This window comes from Ipomoea nil, unplaced genomic scaffold, assembly GCF_001879475.1.
Source record: "Ipomoea nil cultivar Tokyo-kokei standard unplaced genomic scaffold, Asagao_1.1 scaffold2942, whole genome shotgun sequence".
In the NCBI taxonomy this organism is placed as follows: domain Eukaryota; kingdom Viridiplantae; phylum Streptophyta; class Magnoliopsida; order Solanales; family Convolvulaceae; genus Ipomoea; species Ipomoea nil.
The window spans coordinates 2,151,496-2,164,277 of NW_017619370.1; the positions used below are offsets into that span (position 1 = coordinate 2,151,496).

General features: G+C 35.8%; 1 protein-coding gene across 1 annotated transcript; it reads left to right on the forward strand.

The window, feature by feature from the left end:
* The first annotated feature begins 7,566 nt into the window (after window positions 1-7,566).
* On the forward strand, window positions 7,567-11,317 carry LOC109162455. Its single transcript, XM_019311157.1, has 5 exons — window positions 7,567-7,774; window positions 7,935-8,775; window positions 8,873-9,075; window positions 9,192-10,544; window positions 10,968-11,317. The coding sequence occupies exons 1-5, from the start codon at window positions 7,567-7,569 to the stop codon at window positions 11,315-11,317; spliced, it is 2,955 nt and encodes a 984-aa protein (XP_019166702.1).
* Window positions 11,318-12,782: the final 1,465 nt, after the last annotated feature.

Sequence of the window (12,782 nt, forward strand, 5' to 3'; positions counted from 1 at the left end):
AGTCTTCTATAGGCGATTGGTACTACATGGCATGCATGACACCTGGCTGTAACAGGAAGCTTAAAATAATTCAAGGGGTCCTAAGCTGTGACAAGTGTGTAAAACCATTTGAGGAAGGTACGGCTAGATATAAGCTTTTGGTGAGAGTCTTAGACAAAACCACAAATGCAACTTTCCTGCTCTGGGATAGGGAGGTTGCAGAATTAGTTGGCATTCCTGCTACTCTGTTGTATGAGAAGTACAAAAAGGTACTTCTGTTGCTTCTACCAATTGTATAAGCTTTCTAAAATTTCTATTATTTTTTTTTACTAATCGTAGTACTTATCAGGCTGATGTTGACATCCCCACTGAGATTGAGGTGGTGATTGGTTTAAAAATGATTTTTAAAGTGGGGATTAAAAGAGCTAAAATGAAAGGCACTAATCCAGCTTACAATGTAATGAGTGTTCTAAGGGATGAGGAGTTGTTAGATGCTTATTGTTCCAGATTATTTGAAAATCAAGAAAAAGACTTCATGTCACAGCAGATAGAAGAGGATGAGAACACTTCTCAACATTCTGAGGTGATTTTTGTTTAACTAAACCCTATCTTTTAATTAAATACGTTAAGCATTTTCTAATTTTTTGTTATACATATTGTTTTGCAGGAAACCTCTAAAGAAGAAGAGGTCAATAGTCCTGCTAACACAAGGCCATCAGAATCCCAAGTTAATGCTAAAGCAGATTTTCCTACTACTAAAATGTCATTGCTGGATCAGTTTTCATCCTCAAAAGGGAGCAAAAGGTCAAAGGGGGGACTCATTAAGAAGGAGAAGATGAACTGAATTGTTTCAAAAACACATCTGAACAATATTTTAAGCCATCTGAGCTGTTTTGATTTGTTTTTTTATTTCTGCATTGCACTAAACATTTTGTTGACTATGTTTTATTAATGATGATGTGTTCTTATTCTGAATTATTTTGGTTTTTATTATGGTTTTTAGTATGTTTTATTTTCTCTCAATTATATAACAAAATTACTTAAGGATACTATTGTCTTTTATTTATTTCCTATATTATTTCCTAGGACAAACAGCAAATACTATATTGCTTAGAATTTGACTTGCATTGTATAGACAATTCTAAGTCTTTAGACCAGGTTGCTTTAAAGATAATGTATCAAATACCTAAATCTCAAAAAAAAAAAAAAAAAAATTAAAGGGAACTAAAAACAGTTTTCCTATACTTGATTCTTAAAAAAATTGTTTTTTTTTTTTTATATGAAAGTTATAGATAGTATTATACACTTAGATGTATAAGTACACCCTAAACTGTAGACTTTATTGTTAAAAAAAAGTGTTTATTTTTTATGAAGTTATACATACTATTATACACTTAGAGTATCTTGCATGATACTTAAACAAACAACAAGTTAACACCACAACTTAGAAAAAAATAAAACAGTTTTAAAAAAAATGCATCAAATATCTAAAATCTCATAATAGTAGACCAGAAAGGGAACTAAAAACAGTTTTCCAATACTTGATTCTTTAAAAAATTGTTTTTTTATATGAAAGTTATACATAGTATACACTTAGATGTATAAGTATACCCTAAACTGTAGACTTTATTGTTAAAAAAAGTGTTTATTTTTTATGAAGTTATACATACTATTATACAATTAGAGTTTCTTGCATGATACTTAAACAGACAACAAATTAACACCACAAACTTTATGGAGCTCATACATTTTAAAAAAAAAAAAAGTCACATTTATCTATAGTATCTTCCTTTAGTTGAAAGGGAACTAAAACCACAATTGCCTATGTTGTATTGTATAAAAAGTTTGGTTTTTATATGAAAGATATACGTAGTATTGTACAGTTCGATGTTCTAGATTGATACTTAAAACAAAAATAAAATAAAATAAAATAAAAACACCTCCTTCATGATTTTGTTAAATTGGAGCTGTAAAAATGACTGATTATATAGTATACTGTTAAAAAATTGGGGTTTTCATGTACTCTTGGACTGTGTATTATAAATAACTGTAGTATATACATTATTTCTTCTTTTTTTTTTTTACTAAAATATTGAACTGTAATGTGAATTAATGAACGAAAGGGGTTTCTAAAGTTATATCCTCATTGTATATGTACTGTTTACAAATGAGTATTGTGAATTTGAAACACTTTGAATTTGAAACAAATAAATCACTCTATTCTTTGAAATGAACTATTAGATCTTGAAACCCTGTATCAATTATTTCAAAGACTACATATACAGATGAGTTTGACTAATCCTACACTAAAAATATACTATACACCGTTGAAAAAAAGCTGATGTGCAAATAACTTTTACATCAATGCCCAAAATCTGTGGAAAAAAATACATTTTAATAACTAATATTTGGGGTTAATATGTGCTGCAAAAAGATACGACACAACAAACAATCATTCAAAACACAATTTGACATCAGAATTCGATTTCATCATTTGCCATATTACCACATGTATACAAGGCAGTAATCTCCTAAACAAAATTCTGAGTTTAGGAAAATTTTGGAAACCAGCTATTTAAGGAACAGATTAAGTACAACACACTTTCATGAAATCAATCCCTTATAGGAGCCACACCTCACACGTACGCTAATTAGAGAGGATGAATTGTTAAGCAAAACAATGACATCAAAATTTTGAGTCATCATTTGTCAGAATCTGGGAACAAATAATTTAGTAATCTCATTCAAAAAAATAAAGTATGACAATATCGGGAATACATGTATTTAATTAGTACATAAAGTGGCACACACCAATAGCAATTTCAAGAAAAACTGAAGAGTCATACTATAATTACTCAACATCAAATAAGACAAATAGAATTCACACAATTCATAATTCATGTATATCAAACACAGCCTATCATATTGGTGATTACACACCTTTTCAGAGCAATGAGGCAAATTAAAACTTCTAAAATCATAGGCACAAAGAGGAAGCATTCGCTACAACAAAAATGTACACAACAATTAAATTCTTACTTGACTTTTGCTACCATTACTTTCAACAACTTGGATTGTTTACTGTATCCTATTTGAAATGATGCATCACACACTTTCTGTCCCTGCAAAACACATTTAATTGACAAATAAGTTCAATTTGTTTTACAAATATGAGGACACTAGATCTAACAATTACACAAGGTAAAAAATTCTTGAAATGTGACTCTAAAACAGAGGCTAAATGCAGCTAGCTATATAATTTAAGCTATTAATTACGGAACTATCAGCATGTCTTATAGCAATGGAATAAAATCATTTCAAATCAGCAAACTAAGATCTAAACCTTGACAAATTATAAGAAATCTTAGATATACATAGCTTATATGTTGTTTCTGGACTTCGGGTTTTGGACGATCATCTCGGACTCATCCACGCCGAACAATTGATGACTCGAACACATGTTAGGGTTAGGAGAGAACAAAACCCTAGATCGAAGAATAGGATAAAGCTATTGTATCGGCTGATATTAGGAGGAAATCGGTAATTTCCATGATGGTAATTCGAAAGAAAAACTAAATCGAAGGAAACAAACTAAAGATTTCATGTCTATAGTTTACATTTTTGGTTTGTACTCCATCGACCTACAACCAAAAGAGTTCTCGCAAACCCCATAGATATTGTCGACGACATGCTTGCTACCAAGCTTTCGGACAGAGTGAGAGATGTAAGGAGGAAAGCGAGAGAGACCTACGAAGGCGAGGGTCTCTAACGAAGGCGAGAGAGGCGGAAGGAATGCGAAAGGTCGGGTAGGGTAGAAGTGAAGCTGGGACTCCGATTTTATATTCCGGGTTTTCGGTCGGGTTGAAGGGTCGGGTTGGTGGGTCGGGTTAATGGAGCTGGTTAGTGTAAGTGTATTGGGTAAGTATTGTGTTTTTACTTAGCTTGGGCCTTATTTTTACCACTTATGAGTATGTTTAGTACAATGATGTAATGAATTAATTGTTGTGTAATGGATTAATAGGATATCATAGAATACTTATGTGGTCAAATATTATTTGACACATAATACACAATTATAAGATTCCATGTATATTAGATATATTTTTGAATATATTCATAGAACTCTATTTTTTATCTTATTCAATATTACTTTTAAATTGAACGTACATCTTTATAAATAATATTTTTGCGAAGTAATATTAGAAATTGTGTCGTAACGGAATGTACTAATATAATGCTCTAATAAATAATTCTAAATCATCTTGATAATTATTCAATTTCGGTACTGATAGGGAAACAAATTGTTACATAACAATATACTTTCTATTTGGGGTGCACACCATATGGTGGACCTTGGTACATGAATAATTCATCATACTTATGTTATTAGCTCTGCATTGGCACTAATGTGTTTGAGGTCAGCTGGGTAAAACGACACTCAGTTGTTTGCTTTCAAACCGGACAGCCTTTAGGATACTACTCTTCTTGGCCGCTCTTCGCACTAACTCATCAGAAAGCGTCCGTTCACGTCAAGGTCCGAAGGAGGCTTTGACTTTCATCGAGATTGGCCTGGTGTGAAGTGTACCGGCCCAATAGAAAGGAACGAGGGAAGCTCGATAAGTGTCTTCACTTCATCAAATGAAAATCAAAGAAATTTAGTACTAGCACGTATGGGCCCGGGCATCCATCCAATGCATTCTTTTCGATCGTGTACTAAGGTACACTTCACACCAACCCAATCTCGACGAAAAATGAAGTAAAAGCAAGTAGATCCCAGAGACATGCTTTAGACAGGAATTCATTCTCCTCTAGCCAAAGAGAGGAAACTTCATTATCGCTCCTAGTATGGGAGTGGAGGCAGAGGCAGCATGAAAGCGAAAGCAAGCGCATCAAATAGAAAGAGAAGAAAGCGCCGGGATATTATGGCTAGACAGCGATTAAGACAGCAAAGGGAATAGTAAGCTGGTCCGAGAGGATGATCAGCCACACTGGGACTGAGACACAGCCCAGACTCCTACGGGAGGCAGCAGTGGGGAATTTTCCGCAATGGGCGAAAGCCTGACGGAGCAATGCCGCGTGGAGGGGGCGCGCTCTACCACTGAGCTAATAGCCCGTCGTGCGAGCCTCCCACTGGGGGCTCGCTATGCCAAAAGCGAGAGAAACCCCATCCCTCTCTTTCCTTTTTTTGCCTCCATGTCGCCACACGGGGGGGACATGGGGACGTAAAAAAGGGATAATTATACTTGGACATTTATGTTGTATAATGTTGGTCTAATTACTTAAGTTTACTTACCTATATCTTAGAGAATTTAGAAAAAATCTCACCAACAAATGCTGACCCTCCAATTGGAGACGAAAATACTTCAAGTATCCCTAGAAGACTTTCAACTGGATGTTGTTCTACTCATAATATTACACCAATGAGTACTATAACAAACGGTAAAACTATTACATATTATAGCGATGTACATTTACAAATATTTCAAATATCCATATATAATTTTTTTAGTTAGCTGTTATTTATTTTTTGAATCTATTTGTCTATTACGATTTTGTGTTTAACTTAATTATTTATCTATGTGTGACAAAGTTACTTGCAATATACACTTAAGTGGGCGGAACATAACACAAGAATTCGGCTCTAAAAATTCAAAGGTTTTTATTTTGGGACACTTACAAGACTCAATATCCTCCGTACCAACATCTATATTAACTGGTAACTTTCTATACACATCATAAATTTACGTTTTAATTTTTTACGTTGATACTATAGCTCATTTGCAATGAACTTTGACAATAGGTTGTAACACACAACATAAAGTAGCAAGGCGACAACCGTTCCAGGACATATCGAATGTTAATAGTGGAGGCAACAAAATCCTAGACGGTACTAATTGTTGTAGTATTAAATCTTCACATGGCGTAAATAGGGACTTGCTATTAGCTTTCGAAGAAGAATCTCTTCCTGCACCGATGATAGCAACAGATAATTGCTCAACCGGTAATTCGTTAATTTCTACATATATACTTTCATTAGTTAAATATAGGGATACTTTAAGCCTTTTATTTCATTTTGTTAATTTTTATTTCAAACTCATTTTTCCTTTCTATAATTTATTATATTCTTAGAAATTGCTTAACTTATCTTAATTTCATCTATCAAATATTCCATTGCCTACAGAAGCAAGTATTACTGCTACAAGTTTGGTTATAAATGTTGACGGAAAACTACAAAACAACGATATTGCTACCACACCTGCGCTTTCTAATGGTACGTTGCACAATATAATATTATTAGTTGTTGCACAATATTAATACCGCCTCATAATATTCCCGTTTAATGTAGTTGAATATTTTGATTTTGGAGACGCTACAAACACGTGTGACCATTGTGGTGCGTTATTTTGGTTTGAGGAAAGACAAAATAAGACAGTGACTAAGGGGTCCCCACGATTTTCCATGTGTTGCAACAGTGGTAAAATTAAGTTGCTAACATTACCCTTGCCACCCAAAGGTATCAGTGATCTTTTTTTCGGCAAATGTGAATTATCTACGAAATTCTTACAAAACATCAGGACCTACAACAACATGTTTTGCTTCACATCAATGGGAGGTAGGGTTGACAGGAGCGTGAACAAGGGAGGCGGACCCCCTGTATTCAGATTAAATGGACAGAACTATCATTTAATGGGGAGTCTACTTCCCCAAGAAGGCAAGCCACCACATTTTGCCCAACTATACATATACGACACAAGCAATGAACAAATAAACCGTATCAATGCTGTTTACCTCACAGCATTGATACGGTTTATTTGTTCATTGCTTGTGTCGTACTTATGTTATGGTTATTTTGTTTCAACTAATTATATAAAGTATCCTTTTATAATTAATACAGGGATGGTTCTAATCAAGATGACATTCATATGGACATAGTAAATGTCATTCAACGTGAGTTGGATCAAAATAATGTCTTGGTTAAGTCATTTCGTATGGCTAAGTCAGAAATGGATAGAAATCCATGCGCTGAAGTAAAGATAAAATTGCTAGGCAAGCGCAAGAAAGATGCTAGGACATACAATTTACCTAAAGTGTCTAAGGTAGCTGCATTAATAGTTGGAGATCTTGATACCAGTATAGGTGAGCGTGATATTGTCGTTCAAACTAAGAGTGGCCAGCTACAAAGAATAAGTGAATTAAACCCTTCCTACTTGCCACTTCAATACCCATTGTTGTTTCCATATGGTGAAGATGGTTATAGGGAAGACATTGCCTTCTCTAACATAAAGGATTAGTCCAAGGGAATTTTTTTGTTATCGCTTACAATCAAGAAATTCTGTTGTCAGTACAATACTACATGCCAAGCGGTTATTCCAACAATTTGTTGTTGATGGATATACAATGGTTGAGTCAGGAAGACTCATCTATATAAGGACACACCAAAAAAGCTTACGGTGTGAATCATATAGTGGGTTGACCGATGCTTTAACTAGGGGTGAAATAAATCCGGCAACTCAGGGTCGTAGGATAATTCTACCATCGAGTTTCACTGGCGGAGCAAGGTACATGATACAAAACTACCACGATGCGATGGCTATTTGTCGATGGATTGGATATCCAGATTTATTTATAACTTTTACCTGTAACCCAAAATGGCCTGAGGTGCAACGTTTCCTTAATGACCGTAGTTTGAAAGCTGAAGACCGTCCGGACATAATTTGCAGGTTGTTTAAGATGAAGCTCGATTCCTTGATAGCCGATTGTAGAAAGAAGCAACTGTTTGGATCTGTTGCTGGAGGTAAATCCCAGCACATTTTATTTAATGTACTTTATCGTGTTAAGATTTTTCTTTCTAAGTTATATTGCTTATTTATTTCACAGTTATATATACCATTGAGTTCCAAAAAAAGGTCTTCCGCATGCACATATATTGCTATTTTTGGAAAAAAGAAATGAAGTTAGTGAAGTTGGAGCTTTAGACAAAATAATTTCAGCTGAGATACCTGATGCAAATATGGATGTAGAATATTACAAAGCGGTTGAGGAATTTATGATGCATGGGCCATGTGGAAAAGCTAGGTTGAATTCTCCGTGTATGGTGAAAGGAAGATGTTCAAAACATTTTCCCATGAGATTTTTGGAATGTTCTACTTTTGATGATGATGGATATCCCTTATATAGACGTCGAGAAAATGGAAGGGCAATAACAAAGAATGGCATTGTCTTGGACAACAGGTATGTTGTACCGCACAATAGACATTTATTGCTTAAATACAAGGCTCATATAAATGTCGAGTGGTGCAACCAGTCCCGTTCAATCAAGTACCTTTTCAAATATGTTAATAAGGGACACGATAGGGTAACAACCGAGTTCTACAAAACCAGCAATGATTCAGATGTTGGAAAATCTGTAGATGAGATTAATATGTACGATGACTGTAGGTACATATCACCCTGCGAGGCTGTATGGCGGTTGTTTGGCTTTGATATACAACTTAGGGCTCCCTCAGTGGAAAGGCTAAGCTTTCACTTACCCAATCAACAAAGTGTGATTTTTGCCGATGATGATCCAGTTGAGAACATTGTGAATAGACCAACTATAGCACAAAGCATGTTCTTGGAATGGTTTGAGGCTAATAAGACATTCCCAGAGACAAGAAAGATGACTTATGCTGAGATGCCAACGAAAGTTGTGTGGAAGAAACAACTACGAAAATGGCAGCCAAGGAAAAAAGGATTTGCAATAGGAAGGATTTTTTACGTCCCACCTGCCACTGGGGAAATTTTTTTATTTAAGATGTTTGTTGAATAAAGTTCGTCGTCCTACATCTTTTGCTGATATAAAAAGTGTGAATGGTGTGCAATATGATTCATTCCGAGATGCGTGTTATGCTAGAGGCTTAGTTGATGATGACAAAGAATATATAGACGCAATAGACGAAGCAAGTCATTTGGCTTCTGGAGATAAGTTGAGGAGATTATTTGTTACACGGTTAATGACCAACTGTATAGGTAAACCTGAAGCAGTGTGGGATGCCGTGTGGCAACGTTTGTCTGAAGATGCACAATATCAAGTTCAGAAACAATTGCAAAATTCAGGTACACAAATTATTCTAGCTATTTCTTTTGCATTTTATTTTCAGTTATTTTTTAAATAACTTAATAAAGCAAAAAACATTGGTTTTGTATTAATTTAATGGTTAAAATCATTGCAGATTCAGTGTTGAATGACTCTCAGAAGATGAATTTTGCTTTGGTTGAGATTGAAAAATTGTTATCAATGATGGGAAAGAGTCTTAGGGACTTTCCAGAAATGCCAGTTGCAGATTTTGAGAATTATAATGTAATATCAAATAGGTTGATACAAGAAGAATTGGCATATGATCGTGTTGCTCAGGAGAAAGAGAATAATGAATTGGTTAGTCAACTGACAGATGAGCAAAAGGTAATATACGAGGAGGTGTTAACAGATATTGAAAGCAAGGCTGGTGGATTTTTCTTCGTTTATGGATATGGTGGTACTGGTAAGACCTTCTTGTGGAGAGCACTTTCATCCGCTTTAAGGCGGAAGGGTGAAATTGTTCTAAATGTTGCATCTAGCGGAATAGCTTCTCTTCTGCTACCAGGTGGTCGGACAGCACATTCTAGGTTCGCAATACCTATATCTGTTAATGAAGATTCCACTTGCAACATAAGACAAGGCACCCCGTTGGCTGAGCTTATTATGCAAAGCAAGTTGATAATATGGGATGAAGCTCCAATGATGCACAAGTTCTGCTTTGACGCCCTAGACAGAACTATGCGTGATTTATTGAGCTCCACAAATCCAAGAAGCTGTGAAATGACATTTGGTGGTAAAACAGTTGTGTTAGGTGGCGATTTTAGACAAATTCTTCCGGTTATTCCAAAGGGCACAAGGCAAGATATTGTTGGATCGAGCATAAATTCGTCATACCTTTGGAGATCATGCAAAGTATTTAGGCTAACAAAAAATCTACGCCTAAGAAGTGTAAAATTGCGACTAGAGGCCAACGAGATTGAAGAGTTTGCAAACTGGATAGCAGATATAGGTGACGGGAAAATTAGGAATACAACGGATGGTGACGCAGAGTTGACAATTCCAAATAAGTTTCTGCTAAAATGTGATGATGATACTATTTCTACGATTGTTGATAGCATTTTCCCGTTGTTTAGAAGCGGCAATGGTGATTTATCATACCTGAATGATAGTGCCATATTGGCTCCAACATTGGATGTGGTAGATATCATTAACCAATACATGAATGATCAAAATCCATGTGAGGGTAGGACTTATTTGAGTTGTGATTCAGTTTGCAAGTCAGATTCTAATGCAGATATGTTAGCGAATTTGCACACTCCAGAATTCTTGAATGGTCTGCGATGTTCTGGTGTACCTAATCATGCATTGACTCTGAAAATTGGGTCACCCGTTATGCTCAAGCGAAACATTGATCACACTCTTGGCTTATGCAATGGTACAAGATTGATAGTAACAAGGTTAGCTGATCATGTGTTGGAAGCAAAAATAATGGGCGGTACAAATGCAGGTACTACAGTTTTGATTCCAATAATGTCACTAACACCGTCAGATCCAAGATTGCCTTTCAAATTCCAACGAAAGCAATTTCCTTTGATGCTATCCTATGCCATGACAATAAATAAAAGTCAAGGACAAACGCTCTCAAGAGTAGGATTGTTTTTAAAAAGACCAGTCTTTAACCATGGGCAAATGTATGTAGCTGTTTCAAGAGTCAGTAACCCTACGGGTTTAAAAGTAGGCTCAAGTGTCAAATCGCACCCTGAACCAATTGCGATATGTCATCCCGCACCTTGATCTTTCATAAGTGATGATACGATGCACAAACCAAAAAAATTTATCCGCCTAGCCTTTTTTACAGGTATCCTTCAAGTTATAGGTAATGACTTGATGATGTGGAGGTGATTTGGCAGAGACATGTTTTGTTTTGTAGATGTGGCAGCCATTTTAGCAGTTTTGAATAACCCAAGATATGACTTTCCAGCCATTCATTCGACGACTGAAGAGGAAGGCCGGAGGAGAGGTCTAGCCGCGCCACTTCCGAGTTCTGCTACCGCCGACGCTGGTCAGCCGCCACCGCCGGAAGTTGCCAGCTTGCTCTGCTTCCAGCTGCCGCCGTCGATGAGGAGAGAAACCATGAAGTCGAGCATCCCGCCACCGCCTCCAATCTCAATCGTAAACAAACAGATACATGCTCAGTCCATCTCAATCGCAAACAAACAAGCTACTTCGCTAAAACCCCATTCGGATTCAGATTCCCATGTTTCAACGAAACGCCCCTAAGTAATCGTTGCAAGAAAGCAGTAGTAGTAGCCATGGCGAGCACGAAAGTTCAGAGGATTATGACCCAGCCCATTAAGCTGATATTCAGGTTTCTTCAGAGTAAAGCTCGAATTTAGATTTGGCTTTTTGAGCAGAAGGATCTGAGGATTGAAGGCCGCATTATTGGGTTTGATGAGTACATGAATTTGGTTTTGGATGATGCTGAGGAAGTCAATGTAAAAAAGAATAGCAGAAAGCAATTGGGTCGCAGAATTGTTTACAAAAAATCAACCAAGTTGGAGCCCAAGAATTGTTTACAAAAAAAAAAAAAAAAAAAAAAAAAAAAAAAAAAGAGAAAGCAGTAGAATTTCCCAGTAATCACAGAAATTAAAACATAACAGAGAAATCATTGGAAAATCAAAGAGTGGAAACCACCATTTAAAGAAATCTCATCTCTTTGTTACCCTCTTTATTCCTTTCTAGATTGAACAAGGATCGGGATACAAGATATAAAGCAAATAAATCAACTTCAAGTTCCATACTTCCAGTAACCCTTTCCAGCCATACTACCTTATTGGCGTCATTGAAGGGGACAGAGCGAGAGAGGAGCAAAAATATGTCTTTCTTGCACAGCCTTTGGTATCTATCTTCAGGCAAAAGGTCGAGCAACTGTTGGTAATTAGCGGGCAGCTTGGCTTCCCAGACGGCGTCAGATGAGGTGGCGTCGCGGAAGGCGCGGTTGAGCCGAGCCAAGTTGCAGATCTCCGGTGGCGTCTACTCAATTAACGGTGTTATGAAGGCGACGCCATGAGTGGTGGTGTGTCAGTTATTAATATTTCAATTTAGGGAGAATTAATAAAAATAAACTCCACATAGATAATTACCGGCGCCATGTCAGCAAGGAAACTGGAAAACCTATAAAAAGGACTAGATGGACAAAAAATTTTGGTTTGTGCATCGTATCATCACTTATGAAAGATCAGGGTGCGGGATGACATATCGCAATTGGTTCAGGGTGCGATTTGACACTTGAGCCTTAAAAGTATTGATTTGCGGAGAAGATGTAACATGTCTTAGTAAGACAACAAATGTTGTGTACAAAGAAGTGTTCAACAATGTTTAATCAATTTTCAATTTTGTGGAGATTTTTAATTTATTACATTTCTTAAGCTTTAGTACATACTGTATATTACATAAAATATACATATGGTCGTGCATCGCACGGGTGCAACTACTAGTTGGTTTAAAAAATTACAAAATATTCAATAATTGCATATGTGACTTCATAAATAAAGAATTCTAATTTATAAAAGTGGATAAACAATTTAAAACCAAATAAACTTATAGACAATCACATTGTTATTATAATAAATAATAAAGTAATTATTAATAAAAATTATAAAACACAACTTACAAATACGAGTAGAGCATGAAATCTTAATTATTGAAGCAATAAATCAAAAACACTTTAAAACGTGAGAAATGA